Source organism: Ambystoma mexicanum, chromosome 13, assembly GCF_040938575.1.
Source record: "Ambystoma mexicanum isolate Mex_15411 chromosome 13, UKY_AmexF1_1, whole genome shotgun sequence".
NCBI lineage: Eukaryota > Metazoa > Chordata > Amphibia > Caudata > Ambystomatidae > Ambystoma > Ambystoma mexicanum.
In genome coordinates this window covers 431,259,952-431,284,885 of record NC_090938.1, presented here as the reverse complement: position 1 = coordinate 431,284,885, position 24,934 = coordinate 431,259,952, and the positions used below count along the sequence as shown (strand labels likewise).

The window sequence follows — 24,934 nt, the reverse complement described above, 5'->3', positions numbered from 1 at the left end:
AACAAGTTTACATTACAGTATCTCTCTCTCTTTCTCACACACTCTCGAAAGGAGATGATAATAATGGACCTGAGAGAAACAGGAAAAGGTCAAACACAGTTTCAGGGGAAGCAAACCTTACAGATGCAGACATGGAGTGAGAGCAGAAGGCAGCAGGCAGGCATTAAGGGACAGGGCAGAATAGGCAGAATCAAGAAGGATGTGCCACCTTTTAACATGCCATTGACCCCCCTCCCCCCATGGGACCTGCAGGAAGGAAGCTGCAACAACCAATAAGAAATTAGCCCTCCCCCTGCAGGCACATCTGCAGCCTCTTACTCTTGAAGGTAGTCCAGGTGAAAGGTTAAACTTGTACAAAAAGAGCATCTCTGAACACAGTCAGTGTTTGGAACAGTGGGAGGATGGTGTTGGAGGAGAGCTGGAGAGTAGGAGAGCTTAGAGTGGATCCCAAAGAAGGACACTGGAGGAGCAATGGAAGGAGTGAAGGTGGTAAAGAGGAAGAGTTGGACAAGGGATTTATTGAGAATGGCACTATATCCATGGGAAGTGAGTAGAGCACTTTGGGTCTCATTCCGAGTCGGCCGGTCTGGTAGAAAAGTGCCAGTATTCATGGATACCAGCCCGTCTGACTACAGGTTTGCTGGTGGGGCACCTGGGTTACCTCCAGCTAAAAGCTGGAGCTAAGGCGGGCACCCTACTGGCAAAAAAGCCTTCATTACCAGCACCGGCATTGCCGGCATATCCGCTCATTGAGTCAATGAATGGGGATTAACTCTGTCCCTCCGGCACGCACTCATAATCCAGCGGCAATGCCGCCGGACCGAGTGCCGGAAACGGTAACAGCCTTTGCTGGTATCCTGGCAGGTTAACCGCCTGGATACCAGCAAATTTGGAATGAGGCCCTATATCCTTGAAAGTGGGCAGGGCACTATACCCCTTGTAGCTGAGCAGGGCACTATGGGCCTCATTACAAGTATGGTGGTGTAGGTAAAAATTGACGTTTGGTGGTAAAAAGTTGAATGAAAATCCTCCACCTACAGTCAAAAATCAGTGACGTGGGGATTAACACCACCGCACTCTACAGTACCAAGTGGCAGTAACAGAGATTGAGTTTGGCAGTAATTTGGTGGATTTACTGATGAATAACCGCCAAACTTGTAGAGAGGCCCCATATCCATAGAGCTGGATGTAGGAGATGTATTGAAAGAGGCCGGTAGAGAGTTGAAGGTAGACGGTAGGGAGTCATAAGGGGAAGTGGTAGGAGGTTTGTTGGAGTAGTCGGGAAGATCCTTGCAAGAGGCACAGGAGGTGTTGGAGAGGGGTGAACGTTTAAAGGATAATGATGGACGGTTTTTGGAGGAGGTAGGAGGGTACAAGGATGAAATACATGAATTGTTGCAAGTGGTGAGGCATATCCAGGCGGAGGTAAAGACGTTTTTTAAAGTAGAGGTAGGAGGAGCCTGGACAGCAGGTTGAGTTAAGAAGTTGGGGAGGCAGCAAAAAAGCAGAAGGAGGGGACATTTAGAGCCAAAGAGTGAATGCAGTGTCTGGGGAGGAGGTGGTTGGACATAGCGAGGAAATTGAGTATGGAGAGGAGGTAAAGTATCAGAAGGCAGGAAAAGTATCTGGAGAGAGGGACCGGAGCCCACAGTTGGGAGAGCAGTTTGTTGAAACATTGTTGAGGGCAAGGAGGAAGGAATTTGGAAGGACGTTAAGACAGACGTTGAACAGCAGAGTGAGAAACAAGAGAGCACAAAGGAGAGCAAAGAGGAGGTCCAAATAGATCAGGAAGATGGTAAAGTGAACAAGTGGGTGAGAAGGAGGGTGAAAGGATCAGAGAGGGGAAGGAGAAGTTTGAAAAGGTGTGGTCAAGGAGAAGAAAAGGAGAGAAAATAAGTACCAGACAGAAAGGGGACCTCAAGCGTCTGGGTGTGTGTTTAGGGGCATGGACCTCATCTGAAAGGGTGGATCCCAAGGTGAGAGGAGATATAAGATTGGGGCATCGCAGGGAATAAGGGAGGACTGACCTTGTTGTTAGGGCATGGCCTGTCGACCAGTCCCTCCTCTCTGCTGGACCTGAAACCTTGTTGCCAATAATCCTACCATCGCCTAAAAGGGGTCAGAAGGGAGTAACACTCCCCACCAAAAGAGACTTGGCCTGGACATCTGGTCCCTACCCTGAATCGAGGTTTTGACCCCTCCAATCTGCAGGCACATTAGGGAAGGTCTGTGTAGGGGATTCATGATCTCCTCAAGCAAACTCACAACAAGAACATTACTGAAGTGGACACTGACTCCAGGAGGCAGGAGGGGATCAATTGAACAACTTGTTGAGAGACATTTAAGTTCTGTTTAATTTCTCTTTTAACCCCCTCCATTTGGTAGTTTGGCTCAACCTTGTACACAGTCCCGAATAAAAAATTGTACGCTTTATAATTGAGTCAGCATTGTCTGTGAACCGCAGTGGCCATCCTGACATCCTATAGCAGTGATCATCTCAAATCAAGTGATGAACAAGTAGGCAACGAAAGCAATCAATCGCTCAATGAGGTGGAGTTGGCTCAAAGATTTACAGTTATTCAGTGGTGATCAGCTCAAAATTAACTGGAATGCAGGCAAGCGATGGATTGCGTCAGTGGCTCCATAAGAAATGAAAAACTCTTAAGTGCCAAAGGCAGCACCGGGTGCATGCAGTGGCTTGAAAAGCATCTCAATGTGGTAAACCTGGCTCAAAATCATCAGATCGATGTGCCATATTGATGTGAGCAAACAGTGCCCAGGTGGGGTTCTTGACTGAGGGCTCCATACAGTGTTTTTAAAGAGCAATGTGCATCATTTTCTCTGTACTTACCAGCCAGGAGGTTTTCCATGGTGGACTTGAATAGGTTAATGAATGTCCTGCACAATGCACACCTTTGTATAGATGTTTGAGAATAATATTTTGTAATATGGGCTTGACTAATAGTAACAGAAGATAGAGGTGCGGGGGCGAAATAACATCCCTGGCACATGGGCTGTCAAATATACCTCAGAAAATAAGTTCCCAATTAAGGGAACTTGCGTCCCCAGCACACTATCAATGGCCAATAAAGCCAAACTTTTATAATATGTCCAGAGACAAAATGTTATCAGGAGTAAGATGCATTTATCAAAAAAGTACATCAGTATATTCAAAAATAGTTATTACAGTGTGTTCCCTCAATAAAGAAGCAACAGTATTCTTCAGAAATGATTTTTGTTTTTAATACAAGACCTAAAGCTTTTCGAGAGTTGATCTCTTCATCAGGGGCAGTATTCATTCAATATTCTGCAAATAATCAAAATATAGTCCATATAACTATATTCATGTTGTAACGGTTTATTGAGAGACCACCCTCAACACAGGGAGCTCCTTCCCTCCCCACTCGGGGTGTCATGCAACAAACTATTTAACTAATTATTTTCTTCAGCCCTACTTCAGACGCATATCATGCCCCTTGAATCCCTCTCCCCATAGCTATCAATGAGCCAAGAACCGGGCCGCTCTACGGGAAATATATTGGTATTTATTTAAATAAAAGTAATACAAGTTAGCACGAAAATGTCAAACAACACTTTATCTGTGGCACAACACAATCAACTTCTGGTAGCATAAATAAATCACACAAGTGAGTTGAAAAGAACACCATCACAATTCTTCAATTTCTGCAAATTTCACTTCAAGAAATAATTACATTGATCAATATTGAAAGCAACTATCATGCAGAGTTGTGCGGTTTTAATTTTCCTGTGGGTCTAAAGGCTAGCAGTAGGATTTCAAGATTGCTACAAATACTATGGCAATTATGATTTCGCCCATACTTCTGTTTTAAAATAATCACAGAATGATTTAGCGGTTTGTTTTTCAGATCCCCATACTTTGGTCTGCGTTGGGGAAGCCGGACAAAAAGATTGGTATGATATAAGAGCAAAGTCACCCCTCTTCCTTAAATAAGTCAGGGTCAGCAGGACAAAAAAAGGATTACCCAATAAAATTATAGGCTATAGTGTTCAGCGCACACTGGGAAGTGAGCTTTGTTGATTTTGAATGTTATCAAAATTCACCCAATAGTGTTTTGCCAAACGGGGAATTAATGGAATTAATATTTTTAGTTAAATAGGCTAAGGATCTACACAGTTTTGCCCCCCCACCCCGCCCACTATAATGGGAAAGGATTCAAGGCAAGCAGACTCCCCCACCTTTTGGTCTCCCTGGGCTCAGTTCTACTTACATAGAAAGCCTCTGTTTAAAGTTCAGGAAAGCCATCTGCATCTCAGAACACTCTGGAAAGATAGGGCAGGGGTCCGGTCACTCCACTGTCAAAGATGGCCTCCCGCTCTCCACCATAGGACCCAGTCAACTTTGAGGCCTTCCTAGAAATAGACAGCTCCACCCAGATGCACTCTCAGCAATCTCCCCTGGTGTTTCCTCACAGCTGTCAGATGGTAATTTTCAGGAGCCTTCCTGATGGACTGTCTCTTATCTGCGTGTCCTCCTCCTAGCACAGTCCCCCTTATATAGCATCAATGACACTACCAATTTTACAATCCTGGGGAAGTACCTTGCAATAATTCCTGCAACTAAGATTGGACAGTTACCCTTCTCTCTCCTCCCAAACCCAGCCTCCAAGTCAGGATTGGTTTAGGGGGCTAGAGCAACATATGGCTATGCCCCTTTGTAATCACTATTTTTCTCCTTTCACATTTTTGGCAAAAACTAGGTATGTATCACAACTTCATAATATTACTAGCAACCGCCCTAATATATATATTTTCTGCTCCAGCTAGTAATGAGGATTTTGATAAGCCGACCGCCAGGTTCGTACGATATAGCACGGCCATGTAGCACGTTTCTGCCATTTCCATAGAAAGCATAAAAGTTATGAATATGTAAATTATTACTCATATACCTAATTTTATTCTCCACCTGCTCACCAACTCTCACATTTGGAACATGTTCAGATCAGCCAGAAACACATCTTAGATAGCCATTAAAGTTCCATGAGTCGCAGGTGGATGAATATTATATCTTAAAATCGCCTGGAAATTACCTAAAAATGGTACATAGATGAAATCAATCCGCCTTATGGTTGCTGAGAAAAAGGCCTAAATGATAATAGTCCTTTTAAAATAATTTGAATCTTCATGTGGACCAATGGCCCTTCTCCTGCCTTCCGGCTATTTGTTTTCACTGGGTCAGCCCGCACCCAGAGTTTTTTTATCAGTCTCTTTGTGTTGGAAGCTTCCTCTTTAAAGTTGTTGCCTCCATTTTCACACACATTGATCATGCTCCATCCAAGGGGACATTCTCCTGCAGTCAATGCCTTCAGATTCAGCTGGTCTGGAGAAGACTGAATTTTGCCCCCTTTAACAGGACCTTAATTGCAGTTGATAATTAGCTGGGGGATGTTAAATCTAAACTAGCAGTGGGAGATTTATTTGTGAGTTTGTCCCACAGCCAGCAAAAGGGTTTTTCTTGGGCTGACATTTTTCTGTGAGCAGTGATAAATTTTCACATTTAAACTGCTTTTACTTGCACACACCTATGCAAGCCGTTTTTGTGTCACTGTTTGAAAATCCTGTTTTCCATGTGAAAGGGATCTTTGATTCCTTCTCCTTTTGTGAATTGAAATGCTGATTTTCCTTTGTTAATAATATGTAGGTCCCTTTTCCACATAGCTCTTTAATTTTATTTAAAAAAAAAACAAAGGCCAAGCCGTTTTTGGTTCAGTGTTTACATTTTTAAATTCATGTGAAAGAAACTTCTGTTTGGGGCCTTTGAATGCACCCCACAATGTAGTACATCAAATCATCAGAGTGAACTAATTAAGGGGATTCCATGGTTTAAACTGTTCCTCATAAGTTCCTTGGCCCATATCGACACCAATGTAATTAAGATAAAAGATGGTCTCAGATGGCCAGTGTGCAATAAACCTACTGTCCCTAGTGATTCAAAACAAGATAAAGTGATGTTGCATTTAGGATTCATGGAGAAAAACAGCAAAATGCACAAAGGATGTAGAAAACACAAAATGTAATGTGATCAATCAATCTGACCTCCTTTTCAGAGGCATCCCTGAGGTGAAGCTTATGTGATCTGAGCATTTTCTAGGCAAAGGCTGTTTTTTGTCCTGTAGCCTAAAAGTATGAATCATTTGTAAGAAATTGCTATCTTGTAATGTAAGGTTATCAACTCATAAAAAGATAAGAATGTGTCTGTCAAGGTTTAACACCAGCATCAGAGGGCTAGCCAAGGGGCTTGGGGACTTCCTCCTTGATGGTGTTTCTCACCCTGTCATTCATCCAGTGAATTCTACTTTTCACCTACTTACGTTGTCATGGACAGATCAGTGTCTGTGACCTAGAGTCAGTGAGAACAAGCCTGTAAACCGGTCCTGCAGCTTTTGGCAGCCTTGTAATTGATATTCTGTCCGGTCAGAGGAAATTATCACCATCAATGAAGAGTAATCTGTGGCTTCTCTGTGAATCTAGTCTGGGAGAATGTCACTCTCCTCTTCAGACTCACCATCAGCCATCAGAGTGTTACGCTCACCTGGCCTCTGCGGAGGCGTTGGGGCACGGTTGCAGCCCTCCCAGGCATTAGTTCGCCCTTATCTGACTTCTCCCTCTGCGCTTGTACTGTTACTGTGGTGGTGCTGCTCAAGACTGCTCCTATGCAAACATAAAGGAGGCATAAGTATGCCGATATGTAATCTGAGTCCCCTTTCAGATCCCTTCTACCCAGGGTGTGGTTCCCGTAAGTTGCGCTGCTCCTAGAAGGCTCACCTGCTGATCTTGCTTGATGAGCTCTCTGTCCTGATACTTCTGGCAGGGGCGCTTGTCTGACTGGGACTGAGTTCCTTCACTGATCCCTGCGTGTGGTAGTCCAGTCCAGCTGCGACTAATCCACTTCTCCCAAGGTGAGTGTTCTTTGTTTGTATAGTCCACTTTGCTTTCAGCCTGCTTTTGCTGTGTTTGTCTCGTCCGTTCCGGTATTGTTGTCTGCTCTTTCTTTAATGTTTTTCTTTTGCTCTCTCCCCGTGTAGATGATGTTGCGGCCCGGCAGCCGTTGCGGAGCTGAAGATGGCAGACGGAGTGAGCAGAGAGCGAGCCCACGATGGCCCAGCAACAGGTGAGTTTTCTCTGAGAATGTGCGTGTGTAGTTCCAGTGCAGCGCGACCCCTAAAATGCAGAGTTTTAACTGTCTAACCGTGTCTTTCTGCTTCTTTACAGGACCCAACTCCAGGGATGATTGGCCTGGTGTTGGATGATTAGCACGGCGCCGGAATCCAAGTTGCTGATTTTCCTGAAGGGGAGTATGCTGATGCGATGAGATAGCGAGCGCTGGTTCTCTGAAGGTGAGTATGCTGGGGCGATGAGACGATGAGCGATGGATCTCAGAAGGTGAGTATGCTGACGCGATGAAATGGTGGATGCTGGTCTCCAGATGGTGAGTATGCAGATGCGATGAGACAGTGAATGCTGGTTTCCCGAAGGTGAGCAAACTGGTCCAAGCGGCGGTGAGCGTCACGTTGCATGAGGATGCAAAGTAACGCGAAGCGCTGGCATTGGAGATGGAACAGCTTTTATAGCTGTGCTCTTGAGGCCACGCCCACGAGTTCTGTTCTGCTTGCCACACCCTGCCCCTCCTGGAATCTGCACGTGCAGCCTGGGCCTAGAGAACCACACCCAATGGCATGCTCATGGGAAGTGTTTCTGAATAAAAGCATGTGGACAAGTTCTTGAGACGGAAGCACTCCTGTACCAAAATAATGTTTTCCTGCTATCCCTTTACATGAGCCTGGCGCCAAAGGAGCCAGGACTGAGTCCAGCCGGGCCCCCTGTATACATCTGTTCCATATCCCACTCCCTCCATCACTTGATGGCATGTTGTCTGTGCCTTTGGGCCAGTGACACAGAGGCAACACAAAATCATCCCTGGTGTAACAAGGTTTCAGACAATTAATATAAAAGATCCTATTAATCTGCCTTAGGGCTTTTCTATCAAAGAGTTAGTTAAACTCACTGTTTTTGTTCCATAACAACGTAGGCTCCAGTCCACTTGCTCTGAAGTGCAGTGTGATTGACAGGTTCCACTACATAGACCAACTGTCCCAAAGTGTACTCTGTCACTGTTGTCTTCTGGTCATGCCAGTGCTTCATTACGTCCTGGTTAGCCTTTAATTTCTTGGCACACATCTTTATGTACTGCGCCATTCTGGATCTTTACTTAAGTAAATAATCCACTATGTTCTGGAAGGAACTTCGGGGATTACCCATATATCCTACTCACATCAGTCTTGGAGTCCCTCTAACATGATAGCCAAAGAGAAGCTCAAAGTGACTGAGCCCTACTCTGTTCTGTGGTGTCTCTCTGTAGGTGAAGAACAGGCATAATAGAAGAACATCCTATTGCTTCCTCATATGCTCCTCCAGGTAACCTATTATGTCTTTCATGCTCTTGTTGAATCTCTCCACACACACATTGGCTTGGGGATGGAATTCTGCAGAGAATTTATAAGTAACTCTACACTCCACTCACATTGACTTTGTATGCTCAGATGTGAAGTTGACACCTGTTAGAAATTACTTCTTTGGGGAAGACCACATGAGAGACTATCGCTATCAGATTCTTTGCCACCGTGGACTTTGATCCTCTTCACAAGGACTGTTTCAATGTACCATGTAGCGTGGCATTCCACTACAGAAATGCACCAGTTCCCTGGGGTAGTTTGGTGATTCAAAGGACCCACAATATCCATCTGTATTCTCTCAAAAAGGTGCCCAGCCACTGGTAGTGGAAGTAACAGGGCCTATGTCACCCCACCGGATTTAACAGAAGCTTGGCATGTTTAGCAGAAGCTCCCACATTCCTTGATTTTTACGCTCATCTGAGGCCAATAGAAATGGGAACGCAATCTGCCAGCTGCCTTGGTCAATCCTAAGCAACCTGTCAAAGGAATGTGAGGGCGAGGTCCAGTAGGAACCTCCTCTCTAGCCACCCTGGCCTCCAAATTCTTGCAACCATTCTGCTTGAACAACTCAGTAGTTTCATCCTGAGCCTGCTCCTCTGCCTGCTTCTGCAGCACTAGTAGAGTGGGCCCACAGTTGAGGACAATTTGCTCAGTCCTGGTAGGCCGCTGAGTTCTGAAGCTACTGTGTCCTCTGCCTTAGGTTCCTTTTCTATGCCTTTAGGCAACTCTGAGATCACTGAATCCTGTTCTACATCAGTAGGCAGAGCAGTGGCCACGGGGTCCTCTCCTACAGGAGCAGGCGCCTTAGTATACTTAGGATCTGTACTAGGCAATACTAGGGTCTCCATTCTCTTGCACTTTCCAGAAAAAAGATCAATGGGCACGTGGCTTCAAGTGCTTCTTCTCTGACTGCTTCCTTAGCCTTAGATCAAGTGACAACTGTGATTATTCTGGGATCAGGAAGATCATTCCCCGACAGCCTACTGGAATAAAGTCATTTACTATTACGCTGGGCTGCGAGGTTCCCCCCTCTGGCTAAACTATACCATTTCCAGTGGGCATTGAATGAGGCCATCAAACCTACTGACAGTGCAACTTGAGCCTTGCACACACTTCCATCTTGTACCCATATAATCCTTACAGTGGTGTGATTAGCTGCTGTGTCACACAGCGCCAGAGATTTGTACCCATTGATGAAGACATGCCCTAAAAAGACATCAGTGTTTTTCAGAATTGTGTCATCCTCTGGGGATATGGTGACTTTCCCACTGAGAGTCACTAGGGAACATTTGTCCTTTCCATGGCCCATTGGGAATTCATTGGATATGTCTCATATGGCACCGAAATCACTCTGAGTCTTAGAGACTGTTCAAGGGTTTTTATGTTTCCATTGTGGGGCCTAGGGACGTCCCTTTCTCTCTCGTCTGAATGTAACCCCCCCCCCCAATCCAGGCATCCGTAACTCTTGGTTAATGCACTGAATGTTGACCCCCTACTGCCTACGTGCTGGTGCATGCTGCAGATGGTCAACTAAGATGCTGCCAGTCTAATCTCCCTCAGGGACTTCCTAACTATCCCGATTCTATCTAATGGTAAGTGTTCGAATAGGAATTGAGGGCATGCCTTGACTTACTTTTGTTGGACCTCAGCTATCCTTGCTTTTGCACACTTACCTCTCCCTCTGGTGATAAGTCAGACATAAGAAACAGACACAAAGACATGTGAGGGTTTGACTTTACATTATTGTAGAAATACCTCAGCTGGCCTTACCGTTAATGGTGGTGGTACCCTATACTAAGTAAATAATGAAGGAGGTGCTTGTCAGGATGTCTTCAAAATAACAATCGTCCTCTGTCCTAAACCTACTCTACCATAGGGCCTGCCATACTGCTAAGAATAACGAAACACAAAATAACTTAGGAAAGTGTTCCTATTCACTTAAAAATTCCTACTCATCTCAGCCTCTCATCGGCAACCGGCCCTTCTTGACTGTATGCTTATTATATTGGTGTCACCCCATGCAGGGGTCCTGATTCTCCCAGCCTGTTGATGGCTGCTTGGCCTTGTTGGCCGCATCTAAGCTGCAATGTCTCGACCCCTTGAAGGCTTCTGGTTCACTATGTCTATCCTGAGTCTGCTTGCTCTCATGGGCTGTGTGTGAGTGACTGTCTCTGTAACTCCTTCAGGGTCCCTCGAAGTCCAGCCACCTGCCGCCTTTTATCCATGCTGGCCGCATACCTATATGATGGCGGCATTGTTTGGGAAAGGAAGCAGTGGCTGATGTAACTGCGGAGCTGCACCCTTTCGCTCGTAGACTCTCCTGCAGGGGTCCGTAGCTTTCTATTCTTGGCTCGGGAGCACCAGTGTGTCAGGTTTCTCTTGCTCTGGTCTCCCCCTGTAGAAGACTTTGGATCATCAGGCAGCCTGCCCACCTGGTCCTGCCTCCAGATTTGGATCACCTAGCATCACAGCGAGGAAGCTGCTTGTACTCGGACCCGCCCGGGTTTCCTGTTCCATTCCACCTCCTTTGGTATGGTCTGCTTCCTTTTCTCTTCCCCTGCATAGGGAGATAAAGTACAGGATTGGTTCCACTTTTCTTTCACCAAAGTCCCTCTTGCTCATGAATACACTGTAGCTAAAAACTAATTCTAGTGTTAATTGTCCCATTCTCGGGAGGATAGCTCAGGGGCCATGTGCTTTCCTTGGAAGCAAGACCATACGGAGCAACACAGGTTCGATCCCCGGGTCCATGCTTAGAAACCTCTGGGTATTAAGCGTGTTATAAATAACCTATCATATCATTGGTTTTAATGGCCATTCTAGAATAAGAATTCTGTGGCAAGTAGTTGACAAGAAATAAATAGCTCTCAAAATGTATAGAGCTGCTCTCCCACATTTGGGAAAAGCACTCATAAGTGCACATCTTCCCAATGAGGAGATGCTATTGAATGTGGGAGAGCTAGCTATCAAAATTGATCCTTTAGTTACCATTCCATAAGATGTCCTAAAAACAAAGGCAATCGCTCATAATAAATGGTAAGGATTGCAAAAGGCTTATAAAGCATCTTCTGTATAAGGTTAAAAAAATAGAGGATTACTCCCCACAAGAAGTAGCCGCTGCGAGACTAGCCTATAGAAGTTTTAGAAGCCAAAAAAAGAAACAGCATGCGCAGGATAACTTATGTCTGCTATTTCTGAGAAGACAACATTACAGTTTGGAGATTGGTCTCAGTGGCTACCAATAAGGAAACCAAAAACTCCAGGGTAGCATCCCTAAGTGTACATGGTTGGAGTATTTCCAAATGGCTATGTAGAGCGCAGAACACCTTACAAGAATTAGCCTTAAAAAGCCGGCTCATCCAGAAATAAGTTATTCTAAGGAGGATGATGCTATATGTCTCACCTATCGATCTTCAAACAGCATTTCATTCTGTTCCCAGAGTCATACTCTGGGAGGTTTTGAGAAACCTTGGTCTCCCTCTGGTGGTGCTTTCAGCAATTCGATCCCTTTATCAAATAAATAAGGCAGTAATCAGGTGGGGCATTGATTGCGAACTAACCTCATCTTTCGAGGGCTATAAAGGTGTTTGCCAAGGGTGTGCACTTACTCCACTACCCTTTTCCAGCTATATAGATGGTGTGATCAGCAAGGTCCCGTGAATACCCATGAACGCCCCTACACTAGGGTTAGAAAAACACCCCATGCTCCTTTACGCAGATGATGTAATTTTAATAACACGGACTCCCTCAGGACTCAGACGAAGGGTCATTGCTTTAAATGACTTCTGCTTATCTCGGGGCTTGAAAATCAATACAAATAAAGCAAAGGTACTGACCATTTCCTTCCAGATAAACAAAAACCTTTTAATCCAAACATAGACCTTGAGTGAAGTCCAATACAGCAAGTAACACACTATGACTATCTGGGCCTCAAGATTGAGCCCTAATGCTAGTTGGAGTGCCCACTTAGGAAAAGCCAACTTAGTGCTCAACAGGTATGCTACAGCTACTAACTCTTTTAGGAGAGTTCATGAGTAAGGTACATTCAGTCCTGCCCTTTGAGTGTACGAATAACAAGGTAGACCTACAGATGTGCATGGGGCAGAACTGTGGGGGTCCTGGCAGTTAACTTATGTCTCCCTGATGGAAAACAGGTTTCTAAAACAAGCCTTAAATCTACCAAAGAGCACCCCCACCCTGATGCTACAGCTTGAACAACATTTTGAAGCTATAGACCGGCTAATTATGCCAAAGCCACTGCAATATTGAGTGCGAGCATGGGAATCTCCATCCCTTCTCATGTATAGGATTAGCCTTCAGGACATCTTGGAATATAATGATGGGCTTACAACTCCATGGTGCAAACACAACAAAATTACACCCTGAGCTCTGGTCCCAACCATATTTAATTGGTAAAGATTTGAAAGGGCTTGTAAAATCTGCTTTCAAAGCCAGGGAGGAAGATCGAATTCTTGTTAACATCGCTCATAAATTACTGGAGAAAAAGAACAGCTGGGCTATGAACTGTATTCTGATCACCTATTACCAAATTTTGCTCGCACTGTTTTTGTCAAATTTAAGTTTGAGATAATGCTTTTGGCAAGCACATTAAATACTTGGGACCCCTCTACATCCAACAAATGTCCATTTTGTGTGATGATCAGAGAAACAGTTACTCATTTTGTTTTGTTGTTTCCACCATAATGCAATTTGAGCAGACCGTACATAAGGCCTACACTTGTCTAAAGGAGCATTCATAGCACAACGGATGCTCTTGATCAATGGATGAAAACAGATGATCCAGCCCAAGGTTTCTCAGTAGCTAAGTATATCCATAGACCGAGCTTATGAGGAGAAACCTCCTGCATATAAGCACCTGAATTTTCCCCATCCTCACTTATTTTATCATCAGGAAGCATCATTGAACACTATTGACATTTCTCATGAATATTTCTTCTTAAATTAGTTGATTAGAAACATATGTTTTCTTTTCCCTTATATTTTTTTATTCTCACAATGGTTTCTAATTTCAGTATGTGTTATATTTGTGACAATTTAAAACATTCTGATATGTTGTCATCTTATTATGATTGCTTTTACTGTTTTTGATCTGTGTACTGAACTGATTTTACATCGAATAATGGTAAATTGACTGACTGATTGACTGACTGGCTGGCACAGAAGTCCTCAGAACGGGTGTAATAAATCACTGTAATAATCACAACACTATCAGAGACAAGAGGCCATTATAGGTCAACCGGTCCAGTATTAAAGTGCCGGTATTGAAGTATACCAGCACTTTACCAGCCGGGCCGACGGCAGGTTTGCAGGTGGGGCTGGAGTTAAGGCAGGCACGCTACTGACTGTGGTATAGGTAATGACAGCAAATCCTCCCATGCAGTACTATTGGACTTCATGAATGGCGATTTACACCTTCACTACGGCACTCGTAATCTGGCAGTAATGCCTCTGGACTGAGTGCCAGAAACGGTAATAGCATTTGCCGGTATCCTGGCAGATTTACTGCCAGTATACCACGATCGTAATGAGGCCCATTAATGATAGTGACATCAGATGTGTCTGTCACCAATAATTTGACTTAATAAAAGGTGTAATTATATCCTTGTTTAGGAACTCCTTGTCCTCTAAGGGAGATCACACCAGTGAGATCCTCTATGCCTTATCCCCTTGGAAGCGTCTTGAATAGCAGCCTCACCTCCCTAGTCCCAAAGGGGGTGGCTTCCCCTTGAGGAGATGGGATGAATGATTGGTTTAACTGCACTCTCTAATCTATTTCGTGCTTGCTCCTCCCTCGTTCCTGATATCCCTTTAATCTTTCACTCTCCCAATCTTACTTCCACCCTTCAATCTTACTTCACCTCTCACCCCACTTGACTACTCCTCCTTTCTTCTACTACTGCCCTTCCTCCACATTACTACTCTCCACCTCCACATTACTATACCACTCTTCCCACTAGTTCTCTCCTACTCCAGCTATTACCCTTCTCCTCCCGCTACAACCCACCGGTACACCCTCCTTTCACCCTGTACCATAGACTTCACATTCACTCCAAACACTGCCCTCTCTACTCACTCACCACCCAAACACGCAGAACCACTTACACCCTGAAACCAATACGTCGCCTGCTCCACAAATCTCTTTCACAAGCCATATCTCCCTCCTTCCGCCTGCTGGTCTCTTGGTTGTCTTCCACCTCTGACCTCACTTAAAAAAACTCACACTTCCTGCTTCCTGTCTCCTGCTTAAATCCCACTCCCTCTTTGAGGATTGGTCAACTTTCCCTTGCAAATCTGGCCCTGTCCTCCCTGCCCATTGTTGGAGAAAATCATGAAAAGGAGGCTAGGCCCTGCCCACTTTCTCTGTGAGGGCTGGCTCTTTTCTTAAATGGCAGATTGGGCATTCCAGTGTTGCAGTTTCTTTTCCGAAACCCGTTTCCGTGGGGTGTCCTGGTAAGTCTTATTAGGTAGGTTTGGTAGGGCGTGTCCTTATCCCTCTTTAGTCACTGGCTATCTAGGGTGCTATTGAGGTGTTGCGCAAGCTCGTTTGCATGTTTTACCGGCACTGTGGGTTTGATGGTGTCCCTGTCAAGTGGAAAAGCGCTCTCTCTATCTCTCCCTCTCTCTCTCTCTCTCTCTCTCTCTCTCTCTCTCTCTCTTTCTCTCTCTTTCTCTCTCTCTCTCTCTCTATCTCTCTCTCTCTCTCACTCTCTCTCTGTCTCTCTCTTGGTCATGGCGGCTTGCAGTGTGTCTGCCACTAAGACGTTTGCCTCTAAATATCTCTCTTTCTCACTTATGCCACTTGTTCAGCTCTGATCTTTGGTCTTCATCTTCCTGTGCAGTATCCCCACAATGGACAAGAGAAGATGTACAAGTACCATACGGAGGCATGGCATGAGCAATTAGTGGTCTGCACAAAAATATCTTGGCTCCGTGGAAGGGGACATGAACTGGGTCTCTGACACCCTCAACGCCCCTTGACAAGACCATATATTGGTCTTGTCATAGCTAGGATTTCCACACAGATGATGGCCTCCTACATGAGGCCAGCACTGAAGATGGCCTTTGTGGAACTACCTATAGAAGCTGGATCTCCCGACCAATAGGTAAAGTCCAAACACAGAAAACATCCTTTTGGTGTTGTGGGTTTTGGTGTCCTGTGTTAAAGGTAGTTCACTCTTCTCTTTATTTGTCTGATACCTTCTCTTCTGATTTTGGTGTTCTCTCTTGATCCTTATTCGGGACTTGAGTACTCACATGCCTGATGGCAGCCTTTGCAAACTCATTGGTTTCTCTGATATTATTGGCCACTGGATGCTGGCATAACTCACAAATTTTAAGAAATAATAAAAGTTAGGGGGGAAAAAGGGGGTAAAAATGATTTTGGCCTGACCAACTAAGGGATTTAAAGTGATAAACAAAAATGGAAAGGGAACTCATTTAAAATTCTAATTAGTATAAGACAACTTGTTTAATGATGTCGATGAGCATGAAGTGTGATATTTCTGTGGAATTCTAGTGGCCAGAAAAAGCCATAATTCTGCCTGTAGGCCTCATTGCGAGTTTGGTGGCACTTCACACAAAAATACCATGAAGGGCCTCATTATAAGTTTGGTGTTGTGGGAAAAAGATTGTGATCATTCAGCATTTTTTTGGGGTTGTAAGTGAATTACCACTGTTTTTCCCTCTCCACCAAATGATAACATTGGAGTTAAATTGAAGGATGTACCTACAGCAAGAAGCTGGAGGTAAACCTGCCACTTTCCCTCCAGAAATTGGCAGATTTACCACACAGTAATTCCACCAGTGGTAAATTTGTCATAAATCTCCCATGGATTCCAAAAATGGGGAATTATCCCACTTTTAATCCCTTTGTAAATCAACAGGACCCAGTGGCGGTAACAGTAATTGAGTTTTGTGGTAATGTGGCAGATTCACCACTGAATCACCACCAAACTTGTAATGAGGACCAATTCTCTATTATCCTTACCTCCACTCACTCTGGTGGTAATTGGTCCAGATTACAAGTGGCAATGTGAATCGACACTCATGGATTTGCTATCCGTTGTAAATATGCCAACATTAATTCCTATGCGTAATTTGATATTGCGATAAAGTGACAATAAATCTCTCACTGCCACGTTTTACTGCACCACCAAACTAGTAATGAAGCCGTCTTTTTGTATTGTATCGTATCATGAAGGACAGAGTTAAGAATGGTTTCTTTTGTTGTGTTCACTGACAATGATGGCTAATAAATTCTCTTATTTCTTTAGGTCATGAAGGGAGGATTGGGATGGCCTCAATACAACTTAAAGTAGGACAATGCTTTGATGGAAAGAAAATGTACGATCACGTTCGTGATTGCCTGCCCAGATATGCTGCGCCACAGTTTATCCGTCTTCAGGTATTGTGCCTTTGGCTTAGATTCATGTTTTTTTTCTATTTCACCGGCTCATTGGAGGACAACTATTGACAGTTTTGGGGTTATCAGACTTGAGGCTTGCCCTCTTTATCAAATCTTGTTCCAATGATACCACCAACGCAAGACCTGGGGGTTGTAGGCATGTTTGCCTTTAATAATTTGCCTTGAGGAATGGAACCTATTCTCATTACCTCACCACCTTTGCAGCCACTGCTGAAACTTCACATGTTACCAGTCAATGATGTGTCTTCTGGACATACTTGCTGGCTCACCTCTTTCACCCCTTGCTCCGGACTGCACCTCCTACCAAAAATGATGGCTATCATGAAAATACAAAAGAGGCTCTTTCCAAAGCTCCCTTTGTGACTTTTCATGCCGACACCCGTTAACCAAATCAAAAGTTATTAATTGTGATAAAACAAGCCTTGTGGTTTGTCCTGGCTGGTAAGCCCTACTAAGAGCCTTAAATTAGGTGCTTTGTGGTCACTTGTCTAGACGGCCTACAGAAGCAAGCGTTATCACCTATTCGTAATTACCCCAGCACTGTTGGAGGCAGTGGAAGAATCCTAAGACATGTTGGTCACCAGTAATATAGCTGCATATTTGGATCTCAGTGTAATAATCACAGTACCATTAGAGAAATTGGGCCTCATTATAACCATATATAATTGTATTTTTTCCAGCAACCGTCAATGAGGAATTACCGGGTAATTCTGACATTGCCGAACCCGGTAATTCCTACAGTCCCCATTCCCATTTGAGCCCCATAGGGCTCAATGGTAATGGGGACGTCGGATGCACCGTCAGCGATGCTGCCGATGCATCTGACGTGCTGCGCTCGCGGGTGCTGCTCTGCACGCCAGGCCAGACCTGGTGGGATGACAGGTGCCCACGATCACAGATCGTAGTATGGCAGTCCGGGAACTACGGTACTGGTATGCTTACCGGTACTGTAGTTCCCGGACTGCCATGCTTATAATGAGGTCCAATGTCAGTGACATCGGCTGTATCCGTCACTAATAATTTATGCATAAAATGTCTTATTCTAATGATTCTAGTAGTGTTAGGAAGTGAACTCAACCTCAGACATGTCGGCCACTATCTATATTTGGTCCTAACAGTAGTAACTTATTGCAATTATCCCAGCATCTTTACATCATCCTTTGACTGTATGTAATGCATCACTGGTGCATCAAGAGGTCCAGACCTTTCACTTTATACGCGTCTGCACAAATTACGTATCTGCATAGATGGATCTTATTCTAATATTCACAATAATCCCAGGGGAATAGCTCAGGGGTAATGTGCATTTCTTAGAAGCAAGAAAATGTCGAACAACACAGTGTGAAACCCGATCCGTGGTTGGAGGTTGGAGCTACACGGTTCTAAACCAGTCCCATGCCTAGAGGCTGCACTCTGACATTAAGCGTGATATAAGTATCCAACGTATTTAGTTATTTACCATTACAGAGAGCGATAGTGATTTCACATATACCGGCCAACAATGAGACAGCTGCTTAACGGGATGTCATAATAGTAATCTCAATGGAATAAGGCAGTGAAAGTGACATCAAACATGTCTGCTGTTAATGACTTTTCTTCAAGAATGGGTTATGTTCTAACAATTTCAGCGCCAATAGAGCCTATGGTCGTGATGCAAGACGCGTGCCATGAAAAACGTATCTCCAAGAATGTTTATATTACGATGACCCCAATTTCCATTAGACGGGTGGCATTATGTTCAGACTGGTCTGTTATCCCTTTAGGATATATGTAAAATATATTTATATAATTGGTTATTTATAACGCAGTTAATACACAGAGGTTTCTAAAAGCGGGCGAGCCATCTTGCTTCCAAGACGAGCACATTTGCCCCTGAGCTATCCTCCCCAGACTCCTGACAAGAATATACAGCATTCAGTCGGTTAGTGAAATATTAATTTGCATGGGAACATTAGGTTTGGCAACCTTTTAGTTTGAATGCACTTTGGCTTGTCTTCTCATCTGCAATGTCCCAGGTGTCAGAGATAAAACAGTACTTCCTCCAGGATGCATATACCTTCAATGATGGGAACGGGCACAGAGTGTTGCATACATAACAAAGGGTTGGGTGCTGTTGGACACTGGGTTAGAAAGTCAGATGAGAATTCAAGGGGGATGAGTATGGTTGGGGCATGTTCATGTGCAAGGTTGAGCTTGTCTTCCTAGACTACTAAAAGTGCCATTTTGGTGCCGAGTTTTCTGGTTTGGGTTGTAAGTTCGAATGGCTGAGGTTCGGATGTGTTGGGATTCTAAAATCTGTTTTACTGTACCCCCTAGTGATCCTGTGAAGACAGGTGATGGGACAGTAGTACTCAGGAATGGCTGAGTCCAGGTTGGATTCGGAGGAGGCTTTATCTGTGGAATGTTATGGGCACGGTCTCCAAGTCAATGAGCTGGTGAGGAAGTTGGTTACTGAGAAGGGAATCATGTTTTATCCTCCCCTGAATACCTTGGGGTGGCTGGAAAGGCATGCCATTCGCTGAGGCAAGGGGAGAAGACTACTCTTCGGTCCAGGGATATGCAATGTAAGGCGAAGTGGAAGGTGTTTAGATGAGGGTAGTCCAGGGAGAGCTGCGGCATTGATGGAGGTCTTAATGTGAGGTATTATTGTGATTTGTAAACTCCCTAGTAATAGCTTCTCCGGGTTGGAGGACAGCAACCGATGATGATTTTATGCAGATGTCTTTGAGGACTTGTTTGATGGTCTATTGCAGTTTTCAATGCTTTGCTCAGACCTTTGCAAATTTGCCATGAAACATACTGTTTTGTTCTATGAAAACGGGTTTGTGGTCTGGTCTGTTATGTTAAAAAGCTTTTATACAGCTCCCATCACCACTGTAGGGGTCTTAGTGCACTGGGGCTTGTCTGGAACGCGGTGTATTGTGCCCCCGCCCAGGATGAACCAGACTGTGGTCTGTGGTGGAAAGGAAATAGCGGAAAAAAATGAGAAGAAAAATGAAGTGGGAGTGAGAGGGAAATGAGACGGAAAAAACCTATGGAAATGTCCTGGGTTTTGAGGTAAGTGTGTATACTTGTGGTAGTCGGTGTGTGTGTGTGTATGAGGAAGTGACAGAGAGTCCGTTGGCAGTAGATTGAGTGTTGATCGGAAATAAAGGGACTGAAACAGTGATGCCGAGCAATTTGTCTTAGGTGCAGTTTCCTTAACAGTGATGTTGTGGTACTTGAATCTAGAATTTTTCAGCGCATGGTTGTATGATGGGATCGAATTGTGGTCAAACGTACCCTTAACGTGTGGAGAATTCTTCGCCAGAAAGTTTTTAAACGTACCTCCTGGTAAATCAGAAGGAAAAACTAGGGGGTTCCAACCAACCTTGCAGAAGTGTCAGAATTAAGAGTTGGCCATGTAAAGGGGAACGTAAGGAACATAAAATGGGAAGAGTGAGGGGAAGAATGTAGGATATAAATCGTCCAAGAGCCATACTTGCTTGGCAGCTTTATATGGGAGGAGACTGACTGATGGAAGGTGATGTGAGAAAGTGTGGTGCCTTGCCTGGGACCACGTTATCAAATTATAGTGACACATACCCAACTATAGTGAGAATATATACCCTGGTCTCACTATCCAGGTAATGTATATAAACTGTGTACAATAATAAATGTGAATGTGCGGCAAAGTGGGTAGGTAGGAAGAAATGGGGCCAGATGTCTGTCCTTCGGTATACATTCACAGTATGGCACCCGTGTCTACGAAATGCTGAAATGATGCAAGTATGTCTTTGACTTAGGCTTTTAAGCCTTTCCCATCTCCAGAGTGTGATTGTCGGCCTAAACCATGCACAAGCGGACAGGAGAGCAAATGGCCTTCCGCTTGCTCCCCATAACCACAAACACCCACGTTAAATTGACAGGGAATCTGGAAGGACCTACAGGCACTGTTAAGTGAGTGTGAGCTTTGAACGATGGCTCCTCTGGGAGCAAAGCTCCCAAACGGCCTTCATGGAAGTTCTTCAGGCTAGCTAGGATCTTTCTGGTGATGGTTATAGTAGGGTGGGATGTAGGATTCTTCTTGGTCTGACATTGGGCTCTTCTGGGAGCTAATTTGCATAATCCAGCCCTGTCTACCCTACTAAACCTGGGATACAGTTACCTTGTCCTATTAAATGGGGCAGTATGGGGATCTTCGGTCCAACAGGGGTGAGGAGACTGCTTAATAGCTTGGCTTTGCAGGTCTACGTTCGGCGTTGTGGCCCTTTCAATGACAAAAGTGCCGCTTATGTGTAGCATTTTTAAAAAAGGCTTGTCAGACTTGTGAAGCGCAGCATGACCCTAATGTGAGACAAAATAAGAAAATATGACATAGTCTTACCACATATAACAGGCCATAGCAAGCAAGTATAACAAAACTAGCACCATGTCCACCAATAAAGGAAGGGGAAATAAATAAATGAACAGATTATAGTATAAAAAGGAAAAATGAGAGAAACACCCTTAACGCCAGAAGATTCAATTTGCTTAAAAGATCACAATTGGGGAGAGAAATAGGTGTTTGTTGCAGGCTTATGTACAGATGCAGTGAAAGTCTAAACAGAGGTTTGTGGTAGGGAGGGATAGAACACCCAGATACAGGGCAAAAACATTACAGGGTGTAGCAAACCTTACAAATAATGATGTAACCCAGCATAACGACACTGCAAAGGGAGCATGTCCCAAGTAAGGAATTGGAGCGAGTGTCATATGATGGTTAAATGGTGAAATGACTTTGGTTTCCAACTTGTTATTTTCAAGCCATAAATTGCATTCTGTGCTTCTTGTTAGAGGTCTAGGTAGTGACACTGCGCAGGTAACACATTGATGTTGAATTTAGCTAAGCAGCTTGTTGAATAGAGTTCAAACAAAGGTATAGAGAGTGAATGTGGAGGCCGTGCTGCAAACATTTTGAGCTTTTGTGGAGAATCTTGACTTCAGGTCAAGATTCCCTTCACTGGCATTCTATGACTTGTGTGAGTGGGATAGTGGTGTGAAGTGGGAAGCAAAGAGAGTGAATGAGTTGTTTACATGGATTTAAACGGGCAGCAGAAAGGACGCTAATAGCCAACTCCCTAGAACCAAGTCTAGTCAGGTTCTGGTTGGGCTCTACACAAGTTAAATCACTTGTTGTTGAGATCAGATCATCAGTGAGGGTTTAGCAGGCCAAGGAATTCAGAAAGGTGAGGAATGCTTTAGCAGCTGACTGGTACAAATGCATGGATTTTTGTGGAAGTGTGTGATAAGGAGATGGTCGAAGATTGGATTTAACATTGAAAATGAAGTGTGGGCTTAGGGTTGTACTTATAAAGATGAAGACCTTGAGAAGACTTGACATTTGCATGGACTGCGAGGGTCTCTTTGCTGTCCAGTGTCAGGTTCCCAGGAGGAGGAATTAGTCAAGGGTCAAGTCTTTGACTTTATTTGATTGGGCTCTTTTGTAGTGCCCAAAAGCCATCAAAGCTCATGAAGCAAGGGTAATAATCAAATCACAATGTCAAAACTCTAGCAGAGAAATCTCTTCATTTTCATCCTGACCAGAGTCAGGAATTCAATACGCCCTAACTCCTCTGCTCAAGGAGTTGGAGTGTGTGCCAGTGAGAACTTTGAATAAGCTGCCAAAATACTATGAGCATCTGAATCATGACATCTCTATAGTGCACTTTGTTTTGAAAGATAGGGCTCTTGCTCAGACATATCATCTGTGGCCCCTTCTATGATAGATGAGGGGCACCGGCCATATGATGCCTTTTGCATAAGGGTCAGGGAGTGGAAAACAGCATGCACTCTCACTGGTTGCCAATGAAGCATTTCGCAGCACCTGTGGACATTGGCTGATCTGCCTTGTAGTTCTCAGACAAAATACTGTGCCTCAGCTAGGCAACAATTAATGGCATGAGCAATTGTGGTAGAATGGATCTTAGACAATAGAGGTTGGAGGTGCCTGAGAATCATTAGGTAATAGTTAATCAAGATGGAAACATGATCACCTCCAGTGTTCAAGGAAAGGAAGGAATCGAGGACAATTCCTAGGGCCTGGTCATGCGTTATGATCTTTAGGAGATCATGAAGGGGTTTTATTTAGAAATTAATGATCAAGGATGAGGTGAATGACCCCTGACGAACCCCTCATTCCACAGCATGTGCGGGATTCATGCCAGTCTACACAAACCATAGATAGACACTCTATTCCTTAGAAAGAACTCAATCCATTTCTCTGGGGCTTTCGAAAACCCTCACCATCTCCCCTAGGCAGCGGAGCGGTAGGCAGTGATCAAGGCTGTCCAACTCAACCGAAAGATACAAAAGCATTAGAATGCCTGTGTGCCCTCTTCTAGAAGCTACATCAGACTATCCTTAACATTCAGAAGAGCTAGTTCTGTGCTTGCATTGAAACAAAAAGTCAACTTGCAATTACCCAGAAGGTTGTGTTCTTAAGTTGCTTGGTAGGGACTATATAACAGATTTTCAATTAGAATGGTACATAGGTCTATAATTACTACAATTAGTTGTATTCATCAAATATTTTATTAACAAAGGTTTCCCCAAGGCCTAGTTCATTGCAGCTGGCACCATTGACTCACTCAAAGATGCACTGACAAACTCAGTTTTGAACAGTTCTAGCGCCTCGGTTCAGCCCTGAGAAGGGACTTGGGCGCCCAGAATGTTTTCCCAGGCCGGGAGGGATACATGTAATAAGGTTTACCAATATTGTTTTAGTAAAGATTTTAGAACGTTTTTGAGAAGTATCACTAAGGAGCTCATGTTCTATTGTGGCATTACGTGAATGTAAGGCGTAAAAGCCTTGAGTAGTGTTTTAACGCCTTCCATTCACACCATGCCACATTTTCAGTCATTTGTATGGCAGAGAGGAGAAGCAGAACGAGCTTGCTTTTCTGACACCTTTAATTCCCCTCTGCCATACAAATGCTCCAGTATTTGCATCAGCATTAATTTGCATGTCGGCGCAAATGCTGGAGATCCCTATGGGGTCCATCTGCTATGTGCACCAGCATGAAGCAGACAGATCCCATAGGGGAACATTGTACACCCTGGCTGCCATGCTTGCATGGCAGGAAGTTTGTATAATTGCAATTAAGTGCTGCCCAACATGCATGTCGGGCAGCGTTTAATTGTAATTGCGATCACTGCTTGCCATGCCAGCATGCATCCATTTGTACGCCGCCGTTTGCCCTGCACATTTGCACTCCTCTGTGTAAATGACAAAATTGTGGTGCCAGGAACCTGGCTATATGCCTGAATGCATATGTACGAGGTACCCGCTCTCAAATAACACTTCGAAGCAAAATGAGTTCCTAACTGTTCTCTTGACAACCCACTCGAGACGACTATCAAAGGGTATATCATTGGGACTGTATGATAAGAACATTTTAAGAACCACCAAGGTCATTTATCTGGAATTTAAGAGTATGCGCTATCCTCACTTTTAACACCCATAACATTAGAAAATTAACTTCCTGTGAGTGAAATAAGAAAAAATTCCAATTTCTCTTCAGAATTAGTATATTCCAGACCTATGGGCACATCTCATTCTTAATGTTTTCAAGCTATATTAAAATGAGAATATTGTTCCTCATTACGAGATTGGTGGTGTTTCTGCGGTAAATCTGCTGAAATACCCCCAAAATCAGTTACTGTTACCAGCACTTAGTCCTGTGGGTTTACCATGAGATTACATGTGGTGGTAGGGTGATGTTAGTCCTCATTTATGGCGATTTTTGGCAGAATTACCACCAGTGGAATTACAGAGTGGTCTTTCCTCCAAAATTCAGTGAAATTACCACTCCGTAATTCTGCCAGTGGTATTTCCATCAAAACTTAAATTACCACCAGTTTTTTCTCGCACCACCAAACTCGGAATGGGGCCGAATAGACTATGAACTGGACCACCTGTGCAAATGTCCTTATTTCTAAGAAGGGGGCCAGAGACAAAAACTAAGTGCTATAGGCC

At 44.2% G+C, this 24,934-nt stretch overlaps 1 protein-coding gene across 1 annotated transcript in view; it reads left to right on the top strand.

Annotated features, from left to right (window-relative positions):
- The window catches only part of LOC138521306 (long-chain fatty acid transport protein 2-like), a 450,908-nt gene that overhangs the window by 409,926 nt on the left and 16,048 nt on the right, over nt 1-24,934 (top strand). The window contains exon 9 of the mRNA XM_069634043.1: nt 16,787-16,917. Within this exon, the coding sequence (XP_069490144.1) occupies nt 16,787-16,917 (131 nt within the window). The remainder of the gene's footprint in view (nt 1-16,786; nt 16,918-24,934) is intronic.